This window comes from Bos indicus x Bos taurus, chromosome 17 (assembly GCF_003369695.1).
Source record: "Bos indicus x Bos taurus breed Angus x Brahman F1 hybrid chromosome 17, Bos_hybrid_MaternalHap_v2.0, whole genome shotgun sequence".
Lineage (NCBI taxonomy): Eukaryota > Metazoa > Chordata > Mammalia > Artiodactyla > Bovidae > Bos > Bos indicus x Bos taurus.
The window spans coordinates 23,926,080-23,943,798 of NC_040092.1; the positions used below are offsets into that span (position 1 = coordinate 23,926,080).

General features: G+C 45.1%; 1 protein-coding gene across 1 annotated transcript in view; it reads left to right on the forward strand.

The window, feature by feature from the left end:
- The first annotated feature begins 996 nt into the window (after positions 1 to 996).
- Positions 997 to 17,719, forward strand: part of TMEM132C (transmembrane protein 132C) — a 449,453-nt gene continuing 432,730 nt past the window's right edge. The window contains exon 1 of the mRNA XM_027567043.1: positions 997 to 1,302. Within this exon, the coding sequence (XP_027422844.1) occupies positions 1,218 to 1,302 (85 nt within the window). The 5' untranslated portion in view covers positions 997 to 1,217. The remainder of the gene's footprint in view (positions 1,303 to 17,719) is intronic.

Below are 17,719 nucleotides of genomic sequence, written 5' to 3' on the forward strand. Positions count from 1 at the left end.
GATCAGGGGGAAGTGTATCAGCTGGGGGAGGGCTGGGCCTCCAGGACAAGGCTTCTGGGTTCAGGACATATTGTCTTTCAATCACGGACACGAGGGGGAGTTGGGGTCCTGAGTGGGGACTGTTCAGATCCCCGGGCGGCCAATGAGGCCCGAGCATCAGTAACCATGGAAGGCAGGCAGGCAGCTGGGATTCACGCGAGGAGGGAGGGCAGCGCTGGGTACGACACAGAGAAGACATTTGGAGCACGAACTGGGGTGGCGAGTCCTTGGAATCTGCAGAGAAAAAACTATTGCAGGAGCAAGTCTGGCAGGGAAGGGGAGCATTCCCGCCCTCCCCCACCCCCGAATAGTTAATAAAAACACATGCGGAAAGGGGAAGGGGGCGAGATCCAACAACGTAGAAAGATTCACAGTGGAAAATGAACCTTTCTGTCACCCTGGCTTTCCAGTCCCCGTCCTGAGACACCGCGGCTGTCTTTGGCTTAACCCTCCAGACAAATATGCATATATGTGCACACGCCTGAGTATAAACCGTGTTCTTCTTGAATCTGTTCTGCATGTTGCTTTTCCCCACTGAATAATCTCTCTGGGAGATCTCTCCGCATCAGCTGTGGGGGACTTAATTCCAGATGTCCCCGGCTCAAAAGGCAAAGAATCAGGGTCCGCCCTGAAGTTGAGGTGTGAAGAGTGAGGACCCCGGGAGGCGGGCGAGGGGAAGGGCTCGGCTCCATCTTGAGTCGCGGGTACCTGCGCAGAACTCTCCGGGACTCGAGCCACAGGCCATGAAGGCGGGAGGCTGCGGGGAGGAGGGGAGACCTCATGGGCGCAACCTTTGAGCCTCCGCGCCTCACCTCCTCTTCTGCGCGCCAGCTCCCACTTTCTCCCCGGCATCTTTCACCAGCCTCCGGCCAGGGGCGGGCCCAGGGGCGGGGCCCAGGGGTGGGCGGGGTCGAGTGGGCGGCCCGGGGGGCGGGGCGGGCCCGCGGCCGCCTTGGAGGCTGGAGAAAAGTTGTCCCGGCCAGAGCGCTAGCCGCCGCGGGATCCGGAGCCGCCGCGGCTTGCACCCGGCAGCGGCGGGGCGCGACCACCGGCTCTTCAGCCCGGCCGGCCGACTCGCTGCCGGGGGTGGCCCCGGGGCATGGGACAGCCGGCGGGGGCCGCGAGCGGGCGCTGCGCCCCGGGCGGGCGGCGGACGGCCTGAGCTGCCTGGACGCAGGATGCGCTCCGAGGGCGCGGCCCCCGGGCCGGTGGCGCCACTGTGTGGGGCGCTGAGCCTTGTGTTGGGCGCGCTGTTGGGCAGAGGTAAGAAGCCGGGGACCCGGGGTGTCGGTCGCGCCGGCGCTCGGGAAGTTCCCCTCGGTCCCCGGGAGCCTGGGCGGGAGGGGAGCCGATGAGTGGGGTTGTCTTGGGGACCTGGGTGAGGGCGCTGGTTCCCGGGCGCGGAACGGCCCCTGTAGATGGGCTACCCCAGTTGGGTGCCAGGTAAGGGAAATTGGAGCGAATTCGGCTGATCCAGTATCTCTGGGTTCGGAGTGCTTCCCGGGGGTGAAGAAGGGGCGTGGCTGAGGGACTCTCTGTTTGTTCACCATCACTGAGTTCCATGAGGACTTAACGCAACCCCTGCATTAAACTACGTGGAGCTGGGGTCTGGGAGCGGGCAGCCTGGCTCTTTGCACCTCCTTTGCCCCAGTCTGGCATCCCCCTCCCCAGATCGGTAGGACTGGGGCTAGTGACCTACGAGGGCAGACCGGCCCCTTTCCCCCACCGTGGGGTCTCGAGGGCCGGCGTTAGTCCACGCAGGAATGCCCGCTCACCACGCAGCCTCCGGGGACCTCGGCTCGGAAGAAATCCGGGACCCCCTCGGGGTACCCCGTAGAGGTCCTGTGTAGTCTAGGAGCGCGCAGAGGTGATCGCGCGGGTGGGGGAACTGCATCTCGGAATCAGATCTGGGCTTCCTAGCAGTGGGTCCTGGGGGGTGGCCTTTTACCTCAGTTTCCTCATCTCTGCAATGGAACTGACCACTCTGCTTTGGGTTTAAGAGAATTCAGGGAGGGGACGACTGGCGCCCAAAGAGCTCAGGAAAGGTTGGTATTATTTTTCCGGTTATGATTACGTGCGTGTGGGATCCGGGCGGGCGGCGCGAGGGGCCGGGAGCGTGGTCTTGGAGCCCGGGAGCCGCCGGCGCCGCGTGCCTTCCCTGTCCGGCACCGGCACTGGGGGCCGCGAACTCGAGCAGAGGAAGCCCCGCTCCTCTGGGAACCGCCGCTGCGTCCACCACGACTGGGCCGAGAATCCGGTGCGGGTGAGCGCGTGGGAAAAGGGTGCGGGGGGAGCCACTTTACTGCCGCCCGCGCCTGGGCAAGGGTCTTGGGGCCATCGGGTGAAACCGAGATGCGCACAAGTGTCCCTGTCCTTCGCCCTGCGTCGCGGCTCCCGCTGCGGCCCCGGGCCCTGAGCCGGCAAACCGAGTCCAACCTGATGAGAATCACGGGCCCTCTCCGGCCTCAGGCTGGGCTGGAAATACATTCGGAGAGACAAGTTGCCAATTGATGTTACAAAGTAGCGTTTGCTTTTCCAAAGTCCTTGCGCACCGGCTGGGATTCCAGAAAAATCTACTTTCCTTAAGGCTGCAGGTTCCCAGACACACCAACTGGACAAAATTGCTGTTTTAAACAGTGTCCCTTTTCCCCAAGAGCTCCAGGTAAACAGAAGTGTGTGTGTGTGCGCGCGCGCGCGCGTGTGCTCCCGTTCGCGCGCGCGTACGTGTGCGCGCATGGGCACGCGCGTGCGTGTGAAGGGATGGGGAACATTTTTCTGTTTTATTCCAGAGGAGTAAAATCTGGTGACTTAATTCTGTCATGTGCTCTGGATTCTATCATTTCTAGGACTCGGTTTTCCTAAATGTAAAGTGGCCATTAAAAAAAAAAAAATTCCTTCCTAAAATACTTCCCAGAGACATTGTGATGATAAAGCGATCTAATGGGTAGAAAGCACTTTGTTAAGAAAGGTGGTGTCATTTTAAACTGAGCCAACGGTGAAAGTCCCCATCAGGTTCTTTCCCTCTGCCAGGAGATTTAATCATGTTCAGTTTAGAACTCTGACTGCTGAATGTGCTTTTCAAAGTAAGTTGTGGACTTTTCTTAATTAAAGCTCACATTCCTTTTTCTCCCTCCCGGCCATCTAGAGGATTTTACTTTTGAGTTAGAGGAATGGCGGTTAGAAATGTCCCCGTGGAAGAGGCTAGGGACAGCAATTTTATTGGGAAGTGGAATTGGGAATTTTGTTTTGAAGATGCTATTTAGAGGGCACGGGGTGGGGATGGGGGTTGGAGGTTAAGGGGAGCTGTCCCATTCCTCCCCGGCAAAGCCACCCTTCCCCCTAACCTAGGGCAACTTTGACTTACTGAGTTTTTCTCTTCCCACTTTTGCTTGACAGTTTTCACCACGTGATTTGGGGGCTTATGGGTCTGCAAATTTTTTTCATTTTGTTTCTGGTGGCTACAAGTAACAGTACATTCACTCCCATAGATCTGCAAAGAAAACGTTTGCTCTGTAGATTTCTCATAGAAAGGGAAGCTTTCTGATCCTTGTTTAAATTTGTACTGTCTTAAAAAAAATCATCGCTGACTCTTCTGGCCCAAGGATTTAAGTGCTGATTTCTGGAACCCTTGAAACCACTGATCAATTTTTAATACCAGTTGTAAGCTGATGTTCAACTGTGGATTTAAGACTCTGCAATTCCTCAGGGTTTGGAACAGAATCATTGTTCTTGGGAGGTTCCATAAATAGACCAGGGCACTGAAAAAAGGGAGTCTTCCTAAGATTTAAGACTTGGGCTGAAGTGAAGTGTCCTTGAGTTACTGGTTGAGGAATTGGCCTGGTGTAAAGAAGAGGGAAGGGCGGGGGTGGGCTGAGATGCTGTCAGAGGTGAAGTAATGCTGTGAGAGGTGATGGTTGTCAGTCACACAGGGGGCCTCTGGGAAGGTCACACAGGCCGGAAATTACTTTCCTGAAATCTGGGGCCAGGTGTACTTCATGATTCAGAAGATAGGTTTGTAGGGAGACAGAAACCCAGGGTCATCCATAGATATTCTTTGAGACACCTGGACTGGCTGTGGAATTGTGTCCATAATTGGATCCATAGCTCATTTTGCACGAAAGATGTGAGTATTCACATCAAGAAGTCCCCCAATAGCCTCACTGCACTTTAGAGCAGCTTTGGTCCCCAGAGGAATTAAAAGCCAGGCGGCCAACCTTCGGATTGTTAGAGCTTTGGGGATTTTCAATTGCTGGTTTGGAATTTGCAGCTTGGGGCAGGTGTCATGAGTAGGAAGAGGTTGTTAGCAGGCAGAGGTCCTTCTCAGCTCCCCTGGTGCACACTTAACATGGGAAAGATCCTCATACCTGGTCCTTCCTACACTTAGAGTACACAGACACTTTTTGCCCTAAGCACACACCTCTTCTTCCCCAAATTGAAACTCCCCAATGCATGGAAGCTCCTTAGAAGTGATTTCAGCTTCTGGGAAGCCATTCTGTGAAACCGCCAGGCTCCTGGGTCTCTCCTAGTTCTCTGCTCCACACCCACAGCTCTGAACTCACGCTTGCAAACTTCATGACCTGCAGGCAAGCACTGTTCTGTCCACGGTGTTTATAAAATACTGAACAGTCTCCCACAAACTGAGAGATTTCACATATAAAAATCGGAATTTCCAATTTCCCCTAATAAGAGTGTGGGTACTCTGCTGACCTTGGCACCAAAGCTATGAGGAGGTGTCACCCTGCCCCTGGATAAGGTGTTGATTAAGGGCTTCTCTTACCTCCTTACCTGCCTGCCCCTTCCCCTTGGCCACTTGAATTTGCACCTCTGGCCCTTCTTCCTTCATCTCACTTATTATTCATCCTTAGCTTCATCATAAGGGTGGCTAGAATCAGGCAGAGAAGAACCCAGAACTCTCAATTATATTAGCAGTTAGCACTTTCATGAGCAGGGGTTAAAACCAAAGCCTTTGGATGTATTAGATATTTCATACATCCATAGTCATGAGAAGTGAGGTTAATAAAAACGAATCTTTGGTATATTAATTGGAGTGAAAGGGAGTATTACTGAATTAATGGAATAAATGGAAAGTCTGATGGATAGAATATTTTTACAGCAATCTGCTTTGTTTAAAAGTCAGGTTTATTAATGCAATTTGCATACAGTAAAATTCACCCTTTTGAGGATAGAGTTTTAATTTTGATGAAGGCACATGGTCACATAGTACAATTGAAGTATAGAAAGAACATTTCCATCACTTTGCCCAAATCCCAGGGACCCCTGTGTTGCCACTTCCCTTCCTCTATCTGCAACCCTGGCAACCATGATTTCGTTCTCCATCCTTATGTGTATGTGTGTGTTAGTCACTCAGTCGTGTCTGACTCTTTGCAACCCCATGGACTAGCTTACCAGGCACTTCTGTCCATGGAATTCTCCTGGTGAGAATACTGGAGTGGATTGCCCTTCCCTTCTTCAGGGTATCTCCCCAACCCAGGAATGGAACATGGGTTTCCTGCATTGCATGCAGATTCTTTACCATCTGAACCACCAGGGAAGCCTCTCCATCCTTATAGTTTGCATTCTTCATAATTCCATAAACGTGGGATAGTGCAGTATGCAACTTTTGAATCTTATTTCACTTACCACAATGCATGTAATATTTACCTATATATCAGTAGTCTATTCCTTTTTCTTCTTTTTGTTTTTAAATTGAGGCATATTTGATTTACAATATAAGTGTCAAGCATATAACATAGTGATTCAAAATTTTAAAAGTTATTCTCCATTCATAGTTATTATGAAGTATTGGCTCTATTCTCTGTGCTGCATAATATATCCTTGTAGCTTTTATTTTCTTATACCTAATAGTTTGTACCTCTTAATCCCCTACCCTTATCTTGACCCTCTACCTTTCGCTTTACCCACTAGTAATCACTAGTTTGTTCTCTGTATCTGTGAATCTCTTTTTTTCTTATATTCACTAGTTTGTTGTATTTTTTAGGTTCCGCATGTAAGTGATAATATTTGTCTTTGTCTTTCTATTTGTATTTATCTTTCTCTGATTTATTTCACTAAGCGTAATACCCTTCAGGTCCAGCCAAGTTATTACAAATGGAAAAATTTTGTTCTTTTTATGACTGAATAGTATTCCATTGTATATATACACTGCATTGTCTCTATCCATAAATCTGTTGATGAACACAAGTTGCTTTCATATCTTGGCTACTGTAAAAAATGCTGCTTTGATCATGAGAGTGTGTTACCTTTTTGAATAAGTATTTTTGTTTTCTTCAGGTGTATGCCCATGAATGGAATATCTGGATTTTATGATAGGTCTATTTTCAGTTTTGTGAGGACCCTCCATACTGTTTTCCACAACAGCTACACCAATTTACATTCCCAGCAATAGTGTACAAAGGTTCCCTTAATCGTCAAATCAAAACTGCAATGAGGTATCATCTCACCTTTGTTAGATGGCTATCATCACAAATAGTCTATTCCTCTTTAATACTCCATAATCCTGTGAATGGATACAGAGCCATTGTTTATTCATTTCCTAGTTTAAGGACATTTGGGTTACTTTCATTTGGGGGGTATTATGAAAAATGTCACTACATTGTTTGGTTCCTAAGTCATGTGCAACTCTTTTGCAACCCCATGGACTGTAACCTACCAGGCTCCTCTGTCTGTGGGGCAAGAATACTGGAGAGGTTTGCTATTTCCTTCTCCATGAAAAATGTCACTATAAATATTCACAAACAGGTTCATATATAAATATATTTTCATTTCTTTTAGGTAAATGCCTAGGACTGTAATTGCTAGGTGGTATGATAACTGTTCACATAATTTTATCAGAAATTGCAAACTTTTTTCAAACGTGGAAACACTATGCATTCCCACCAACAAGAGCTCTAGTTGTTCTGTATCTTGGGGACCACTTAATGTTACCCTTTTGTTTAGTTTGATTTTGTGTAGCAGTTCTAATAGGTGTGTAGTAGTATATCTTTCTGGAGAAGGCAATGGCACCCCACTCCAGTACTCTTGCCTGGAAAATCCCATGGACGGAGGAGCCTGGTAGGCTGCAGTCCATGGGGTCGCTAAGAGTTGGATACGACTGAGCGACTTCACTTTGACTTTTCACTTTCATGCATTGGAAAAGGAAATGGCAACCCACTCCACTGTTCTTGCCTAGAGAATCCCAGGGACGGGGGAGCCTGGTGGGCTGCCGTCTATGGGGTCTCACAGAGTCAGACACGGCTGAAGCGACTTAGCAGCAGCAGCAGCACTATATCTTTCAAGTTTTAACTTTTATCCTATGACTTATGATGTTGAATATTCTTTCTTGTTTCTTACCATTCTTATATCTTATTTGGTGCATGTCTTTTTCAAATCTTTTGCCCATTTTTTTTATTGGTTGTTATTTTCATATTATTGATCTCTGAGGGTACTTTATATAGTATGGATACAAGTTTCTTTTCAGATGTGTGTTTATATGATTTCTCCCAGTATGTATCTTTGGAAGAGCAGAGGATTTTTAAATGAAGTTTGGTTTGTTAATTTTTTTCTCTTAGTAATTACACTTTTGGTGTCATATCTAAACATCTTTATCTAAGATTTATAAAGACTCTCCAGATGTCTCTGGTGATATTTGGGTACTTTATATCCCTGCTTATTTTTTATCTTTCTGTTCTGTCAGTTATGGAGAAAAGTGTTGAAGTCTCCATCTCAAAGTGTTGAAGTGTTGTGGGTTTGTCTAGTTTTCATTTCAGTCCTGTCAGCTTTTTCTTTATGTGTTTGAAACACTGTTTTAGGTACATGCACACTTAGAATTATAATGAATTCTTGAACTGACTTCTTTCTTATTATGTAATAGCTCTCTTTATCCTTGGAAACATTCCTTATTCTGAAGTCTGTTTCATGTGATATTAATACAGCTACCTCAGCTTACTTTTGATTAGAGTTTGTATTGTTGTATCTTTTCTGTTTTTTTAAAAAACAATCTGTATTATTTTATGTGGATTGTTTATAAACAGTATATGGTTAGGGTTTGCCTGTTTATCCAGTCTGATAATCTCTGTCTTTTAATAATTGTATTTAGACCACTTATATTTAATGAGATTATTGACATATTTATATTAAAATCTATCATCTTGCTTTTTTTCTCTAGGCACCATCTGTTCTCTCCTCCTTTTTCCTTCTTTTTCTGCCTGTTTTCATTCTGAGTATATTTTTTATGATTCCATTTTATCTCCGTATTGGTTCATTATTGGCTCATTATTTATTCCTCTTTAAAATTTAGCCATTGCCCTACAAGATATATCTTTAATTAATCAAAGCCTACATTCAAATTATATCATACTACTTTATATGCTGTGTAGGAATCTTAAAACAATATATCCCCAGCATTTTTCCCTCTACATATAATAATCCTTTCCAGGGCTTCCGAGGTAGCTCTTGTGGTAAAGAATTCACCTTTCAATGCAGGAGACATAAGAGATGTAGTGTTCGATCCCTGGATTGGGAAGATCCCCCTGGAGAAGGGCATGGCAACACACTCCAGTATTCTTGCCTTGAGAATCCCATGGACAAGCTATAGTCCATAGGGTTGCAAAGAGTTGACATAACTGAAGTGACTTAGCATGCATTAAGTCACTTCAGTTGTGTGCAACTCTGCGACCCCATGGACTGTACCCCACCAGACTCCTCTCTCCATGGATTTCTCCAGGCAAGATTACTGGAGTGGATTGCCATGCCCTTCTCCAGGGGATTTTCCTGACTAAGGGATTGAACACACGTCTCTTGTGTCTCCTGTATTGGCAGGCAGCTTCTTTATCACCAGCCCCACCTGGGAAGTGACTTAGTAGTATGATCCTTTAGAAGTGCATTCACTTATACCCTGGGCAATGGCTAAGGGAATTTTTCACCTAGAGATTATTTGTATATACTTTGAAGAAGGATACCAATTATGTTTAATTGGCTTGCCTTTGTTTGTGAGTGGGTACTTCTAATATCTTTGAAACTGTTTTCTCTTTAGGACTTAATTCTCTGCCCTACCTGTGTGCTGAGCTGAACAGAAGTGTTTCTATACCTTAGGGATTTAGAAATCACTGCCTTTAAAGAGAGGACAAAAGTAAAATACAACCCAGCCAAAGTCTGAATTAGCAAAATTTCCAAGAGAATAGTTATAGCTGTCTCCGAGAGTGAGTCCTTGTTTTCTGCAGTGTGTACATTTCTTTTTTTTATTTAATAATGCTCTTGGTAGCATATTCACAGTTGCAAATGTCTGGAACCCTCAAAGACTTGATGTAGAAGACCATGTCATCTCTATATAATTTTTTTTGTTATTGAAGTATAGTTGACATATAGAATTATTTTCAGGTATACAACATAGTGATTGGACATTTATATACATTATGAGTTGATCACCATGAAAAGTCTAATCATTTATCACCATTATTGCAGTAGTATTGACTATATTCCTTATATTGTATATTACATTCCCCTGACTTATTTATTTTATAGGTGGAAGTTTGTACCTCTTAATCACCTTCCATAAAATTTTTTTTCTTTCTCCCTTCACACCCTTTATGTTGTTGGCGACATGGGGAGCTATCGTTTATGAATTGATTAAGGATGCCCAGTATCATGGAAGCTTTAGCTTAGTTTTGAGCATCTGTTCTGCCATTTCCTGAATGAATTGGTCAGAAGCCTCTGGTGTTAGCAGCAGAAACAAATCAGCTAAGGGATTGGGATCTTATGACCCTTAAGGTACACTAAGGGACCAGGTTTCTAAAAGTCTGAAGTTGCCAGTTCAAGGGTTCTGGTACTTGTCATTGATGTCCGGCTTCAGGGTACAACTGGGATACAGGGACTCTAATTCCTTTATGTGTTTCTATCTCTGTGGTCATGTTTTTTTTTAGGTTCCGGGGGGCATGCGTGCATAGTCGCTCAGTCCGACTCTGTGACTGTATGGACTGTAGCCTGCCATCCATGAGATTATCCTGGCAAGAATACTGGAGTGGGTTGCCATCTCCTTTTCCAGGGGAATCTTCCTGACCAAGGGGCTGAACCCTCGTCTTTTGCATCTCCTGCGTTAGCAGGTGGACTCTTTCCACTGCACCACCTGGGAAGCCCCAGATTCCAGGGAGGAAGAATCCTTTGTCCTTGGCTGAACTTTAGAATCATCCTGGAAGCTTTAAAAATTGCTAAATAACCTCCAGACTCTACACCTAATGGATTGAACCAAGATCTTTGTAGCAGTGAAGTGGAGGTGGGCAAAGAAGCAGTGTTAATCATTTTCATTTTTAAAAAACTTTTCAGGTGATTCTCAGGTATAGCCAGGAGTGAGAACAGCCCCAGCCCTGGTCTAGAAGAGATTAAGACGATCTGACAGACAGTTCCACCATATTGTACTCAAGGGAGAAAGGCATTTCTCCCAGAGAAAGATTGAAGAACTGTTACAAAAGGAGGCAGGATGCTGGATGTGTGTGCAGCAAAAATTAGAGGAGGGACAGCTCTTATGAGCTTATTTTGTAGGACTATGAGACTGTATTATTGAAAAAAATGGGCATGAGCCACTTAACACAGTGCCTTCGTTTCCAGGTAGTTTAATGTAACAGAAACTTACTTTCTCCCAGTTTTGGAGCCAGAAGTCCAAACTCAAATCCAAACAAGGCTCTGCTCTCTCCATGGATTCCAGGAGGCTGGGGGGGTTCCTCTTTTGCCTCTTTCAGCCTCTGATGGCTTCTGGCTTCCTTGGCTATGACTACAGCCCTCCCATCTCTGCCTCCAGCTTCACATAGTCTTCTCTGCACATCTTTTTCCCTTTCAGCCTTGTAAGGATGCTGGTCATTGATTTAAGGCCTACTCTCATCCAGAATGACCTCATCCCAAGATCTTTAACTCAATTAAATCTGAAAAGACTCTGTTTCCCAATAAGATCACATCCATAGTTTCTAAGGGGACCAGTCTTTTGGAGGCCACCATTCAGCCCATTACACATGGTAATAGTCGAATGATAAAAGGTCAATAAATCATAGCCAGGGACTTCCCTGGTGGTCCAGCCATTAAGACTTAGCCTTCCAGTGCAGGGGTTGTGGCTTCAGTCCCTGGTCAGGGAACTGAGATCCCACATGCTGCAGGGCCAAAAAGCCAAAACATAAAACAGAAGCAATATTGTAACAAATTCAATAAAGACTTTAGAAATGGTCCGCATCAAGAAAAATCTTAAAAAAATAATCATAGCCATTATTATATGTATAGTTATCAAAGCCATGGAGAAGAAGAATCATCCCCAAAATCTAATAGAAATTACACATAAATGTTTCTTAAATGACTGAGACTAATGTAAAAAATAAAAAGCATTAGGACAACAGTGGATTTGACGACATCAGGGAATAGGAAAAGCTCCTGGAGTGTACCGTGGTGTCCATTTATAATCAACCTAAACAGAGAGCCAGTGGTTTATATTCTGAGACATCCCTTGATGTACTTCATGCTTAAATACAGCTTATACCTAATTCCATTTGGCTTAGTTTCATAATACTCTTGATACTGTCTTAAACAGCTCTTCTCCCTACGGGGTCGCAGAGCCATCGGAAACATCCAGAGCAGCTTCCATGCCTCCCTGAAGTTCATTTTTTCCCCCCAACTCAAGTGTTGACTCTTTTCATCTTTCTTGCTCAATTGGTCCCTCCGGCCCCTTAATTATAATGTTGGCTTTCCACCGCATTTCCTCACTGTCTCTGTGGACTCCGATGCTGTAGAAATAGGGATATAACACTGCCCACTTTGGCACGTGGGGGTAGATGAGCGGTCCTTTGAGGCAATAAGGGATTCTCTTATTCTCAAAATAAACAGAGGAACTTTAAGACAAGCACCCCACCCCCAGGATCCCCATGGAACAGAAGGCTGGCTTTGTTCTTATCATGGAATTCCAGCTTAGTGATGATTTTAAGCGGAAATTAAAAAATTAAAAACTCACACCTTAAACAGGAGGTGGCACTGGAAACATGGTTTTGTCTTCACTGGAAACAGTGAGGTTGTGTTTGAGGCCCTGAGACAGGGTTTCTGCACCTGCCCAGTAGAAATGATCTCAGTGTCAAATGATTCAGTTCATTTGTCATGACCTCTTTAGTTGCATGTGCTGAAAAAAAAAAAAGAAACAGCTTATACAAATAGTACCAAAGCCACAAAATAAAAATACATAAATAAAATGGGGGTTGTTTAAAAATGTATCAGGTTAAGTAACTTAAAAATACTCAGATAGGCTTCAGCCATGGCTGGATCCAGAGATCTGTTAATGTCACGAGACACTGTTTCTTTCCATCTATCTCCTCTGTTCCCTGTGTTGGCTTCATTTCTGAGTGGTCATCATTGTCACCAGCAGCTCAATGTTTACATTCTATCCACACAATACACCCCAAGGAGAATTAAGCGGCTTCCTAAATGATTATAGAAAAGGTTCATGGTGTGAATCTCTTGGTGCTCACTGGAGTCCCTGGCCCAACCCTTACCCAGCCACTGTGATGGGAGGGGATGGAGTCTCTGATTGGTCAGGTCTGGAACACACCAGTGCAGGAGCCTCAGGTCAACTGCATCCAAAATACTAGGAAAGAGAGTGCTGAAGTGTCCAAAGACAAATCAGGCTGTGTCAGATGAAACGGAATGGATGCTAGGCGGGCAGGACCCTACCCAGCCAACCAAAGAACTAGAGGAAACCAAAGGCCAATTGTATGTCTGCTTCTCAGATGTATAGTTAAAGCCGTTGGGGCAGCCCATGGCAAGGTCAGCTTGCTGCTTCTTTTGCCATTGCTGAAATGGCATTATTTGATTTCTGATCATTTCCACTGTGTCATCTTCTAAGTCAAGGACATCCAACTCCAAACACACCTTTTGTTCTAGGGAATCTTCTCCGTTTTCTGTCTGCTTTGGCTCTCTTCCTTTCATTCATTCTTTCCGCCATCAAACATTCCTCAATAGCAGCGCTGTTTGCAATAACCAACACTTGGAAGCAACCTAAGTGCCCATCGACAGAGGAATGGATGAAGAAGACGTGATGTATATATGCAAAGGACTATTACTCAACCACAGATAAGAATGAGATAGTGCCGTTTGCAGCAACGTGGATGGACCTAGAGATCATCATACTGAATGAAGTAAGTCAGACAGGGAAAGACAAATACCATATGCTATCATATCTAAAAAAAATGACAAAGATGAACTAGTTTATAAAACAGAAATAGACTCACAAAGCAGTTTCTTATCTGCTTTCAAAGTCGGCATTGTCATCTGTTGTGCTGATTGTCCCTGCTATGGGCCAATCATCTCCCCAGCTATGGCCTAGCTCTTGGACACCTCCCTCAAGTGTTGACGACTGGAGGTGTCTGCCAGCAGTGGCTTGACTGGGAGGTTTCCTGTGAGTCCTGAGGTCCACTCTTCTGCCTACAGAAGCAGGAGACATCATCTGTCAACATCATCTTCGGACTCCTCCTCAGTGATCCAGGAGTCCTTTTTCTTTTATTGTAGTGGTGTTGATTTACAGTCTTGTGTTAATTTCAGGTGTACAGCAGTGATTCACTTATACATATATTAATTCATTTTTAGATTCTTTTCTCATTTTACATTATCACAGAATGCTGAATAGAGTTCCTTGTGCTACACAGTAGGTTCTTGTTGGTTATCTGTATTACGGATATCTTATAAGAGTGTATGTATTTTCATCCCAAACTCCTGATTTATCCCTCCCCTGCCCCCAGTACTTACCCTTCAGTAACCATAAGTTTATTTTCTATGTCTGTAGGTCTGTTTCTGTTGTGTAAATGTTTGTTTGTATCACTGTTAAAAATTAGATTCCACATATGAGTGATATCATATATTTGTCTTTCTCTGTCTGACTTACTTCACTTAGTATGGTAATCTCCAAGTCCATCTGTATTGCTGCAAATGGCGTTATTTCATTCCTTTTTATGGCTGAGTAATATTCCATTGTGTATATATATATGTGTGTGTGTGTGTGTGTGTGTGTGTGTGTGAGAGAGAGTGTGTGTGAGTGTGTGTGTGTGTGAGTAATATTCCATTGTATATATGTGTGTGTGAGTGTGTGTGTAAGTAATATTCCATTGTGTATATATATGTGTGTGTGTGAGTGCGTATGTGTGAGTGTGAGTGTGTGTGTGTGTGAATATGTGTAATATTCCATTGTATATATATGTGTGTGTGTGAGAGAGTGTGTGTGAGTGTGTGTGTGTGTGTGTGTGTGTACACACACCACATCTTCCTTATCCATTTCTCTGTGGTTAGGCATTTAAGTTGCTTCCGTGTCTTGGCTATGGTGAACGTAAGAGCTTGAGTATGCTGCAAACATCAGAGCACAAGTGTCTTTGTGAACAAGAGTCCCGGATCTGAGGAATTTTTTTTAGCGGGGTGGGGGGATGGTGCTGTGTGGCATGGCTTGCAGGATCTTAGTTCCCCAACCAGGAATTAAATCTAGGCCCTTGGCAGTGAAAATGTAGAGTCCTATCCACTGGACCACCATGGAATTTCCAATCTGGGGAATTTTATTCTCTTCCTCCAAACACACATGTTATCAAACACACATGTTACTCAGTTTCTTATCCAATTACTGTGACTTCTGTGGAGACAGTCCTTACTTTGATAAATCGGGGGAAGGCCACAGTGTCCTACATCCTCAACATACACCAACTGTGTCTTGCTTAGGAACATCCTCCATTCAGACTCTTCCTGACTATCAGTGAGATCATGTTGTCCTCTTCTCAAAACCCTCTAGAAACTCCCATCATATTTAGAGCTAAAGCCACAGTGCATTCCATGATCTACAAGGTGCTACATGAACTACATGACCCCAGCACCCTTCTGACCTCATCTCAACGCCAGTGCCCTCACGTAGGCACTTTGTTCCAGTCCCGTGGGCTGCCTTGCTGGTTCTCACCATCGCTAGGCTCCCACCTCAGGGCCTTTGCACATGCCTGCTGTTGGGTAGCATCTAGATATCCACTAGAATTGTTTCCGTTGTCTGTGCCATCTGCTCTTCTTCACTGTGGGACTTTCTATTCCCCTTTTCTATTGTGGTTTTGTTTTTTTCACTTATCACCACCTGATAACCCCATAAGTTTCACCTACTTAGGTTTTGTTTTTTCTTTCGGCTGCACTGGGTCTTTGTTATGGCATACATGGGCTTTCTCTAGGTGCAGTGTGTGGACTTTTCTTGTTGTGGTGCAAAGGCTTCTAGTTGTGCGTGGGCTTCTCATTGTGTTGACTTCTCCTGTCGTGGAACACAGGCTCTAGAGCATGTAGGCTCTCTGGTTGCCCCCAAGGCATGTGGGATCTTAGTTCCTAAACCTGGAGTTGAACCCATGTCCCCTGCAGTGGAAGGTGGATTCTTAACCACTGGACCACTAGGGAAGTCCCTCAATTATTTGTTTAGCCAACTTCCTCTCCCCTAGAATTTAAGCCCCATGAAAACAGAATTTCTCTTCTATTTTGTTCACTTCTGTATATATCTGTTTTGCTCATTAACCTCAGTGCCTGGCACATATTAGGCCCTTAATACTTGGTGAATGAACAAATGACTACATGACTTAATTCTCTCTTTGGCTTCTCATACTATCTGACTTTTACCTGAACTCATCTCTTTTGGTCTTGGTTGCACAGAAAAATGGGTAGGTACATTTGATGTGCTGAAAACCTCTAGATAGCCACCATTTTATCAAGGGTTGCCAACTGAGAATCAAATCCACCACTGTCCTTTCTCTCCATCAGTCACTCCAGGAAGTTGTCCCTTAGCATGGAGGTGAGAATGTTCATAATAGTGTGATGCTCAAAGGAGCTGGCCAGGTGCAATGTTTTCAAGTCACTGAGTTTATTTCTAAATGCCCATCCTTCTCTGTATTTTCTGCCTCTTCCTTTCAGGGGAGAGAAGGGAGGGGCCCTTGCTTTTCAGATAATGGTTTCTCAGAAATGTATACATGAAACAAATCAACTTAAAACAGAGACCAGAACTTCACCATAAACAGTGGAAAGCATCCTTGATTAGGACTTTCTCTTAACAGCTAAATAAATTACTGAAAGAGTGGAAAGTGGCTGCAGACGGGTATGAGATATCTTGTGCGGGTGATGGAATTATACCAAAATTAGTATCAGTTATGGCTTGATCCAGGTGCTCAGTTATGACATCAGAATCTTTTTTCCCTTTGGTTCTTAGCTTTGCCTGTTATGGTGTTGACTTCGTTTTTAGGTTCCATGTGGTGGGTCTTGGCTGTCCTAAGCTCCCACCCTTGCAGAGTCAAGGTCAACTGTGCTTTACCCAATACCTGATGAACCCAGGAAAGGTCATGCTGTGTCTCCTTGGCCCTGTTTGGTTCATGAGCACTTCTGAACCAGTCAACTTGGTGTGTAAAAGACAATGTGCTCTAATGATCATGTCTGGGGGCTGTGGGAGGAGTTTGTGAGGACTGACAGTGGGGTGCAGAGGAAAATTGGGGTACTGTTACCAGAAAAAGGGTGTGTGATTGGGGCCATTCAAAAACCCAATAAATATTCCTGCGTCTCCAAATTCCAGAGTGTAAGCTACATGGGTAGGGAAGACAGAGAAAAGTCATGCAAACAAATTGTCTGTCTTTCCTGCTCAGAAATCTATCTGAGTTTCGTGTGTATGAACAGGAGGCAGCACCGAAGATGTGTTTTCCTAACTGAGTTTGTGTCACACTCGCCTGAACCAGCGATAAGCAAGCATTGTTTATTATTTGTCTGTCAACCCCGCCGTCTCTTCCATATCAGAGGCAAAAAGATGCAAGAGATGGACCTGAGTACTGCATGGAGAGACAAAGGCAGGACCCAGACGGAGCTTAGTTCAGCATGTTAGAACCTCAGCCTCACCTGAGAACTCCTAATTGAGGGCAAGGCTTGGGGCTCACACCAGCCTGAATCAAATTTCTGCTCTGTTGTGTATATATGTATGTATGTGTGTGTGTGTGTGTGTGCTTAGTCACTCAGTTGTGTCCAACACTTTGTGACCCCGTGGACTATAGCCCCCCAGGCTCCTCTGTTCATGGGGATTCTCCAGGAAGGAATACTGGAGTGGGTTGCCATACTCTCCTCCAGGGAATCTTCCCAACCCAGGGATCGACCCAGGTCTCCCGTCCTGCAGGCAGATTCTTTACCATCTGAACCACTAGGGAAATCTAGTGTAGAGATGGGTGTTATTTAATCCCACGGACATTCAGGTTCTGGATCTATGCAGTGGGGCCAGGAAAACACATCTCATGGAGTTATTGTAAGAAGTTCCAATGAGCTATTGTACATATTAAAAAAAAAATCTTTTGCCTGGCAAAGCTTGTGGGATAGAGTTCCCTGACCAGGGATCAAATCCTTGCTCACTGGCCTTGGCAGCGTGGAGTCTTAACCACTGGATGCCCAGGAAAGTCCCTGGGCTATTGTGTATCTGACTTTTCTTTTCTATTTGCCTACATTCCAGCCACACTCCCCATCCTACTATGTGCCCTGGGAGGCTGACCTCTGCAGGGAACACTTCCTGTGCCTGCTGCTTGCCATCTGGAGTTGCCCAGTGGGGGTGCTTGTAGGAGGTCAGAGAGTAGGAAGAGAGGCTGGAATATTTCTTCCCTGTATGCTCCCTGTGCCTCTGTCCTCCATGACCCTGACTCCT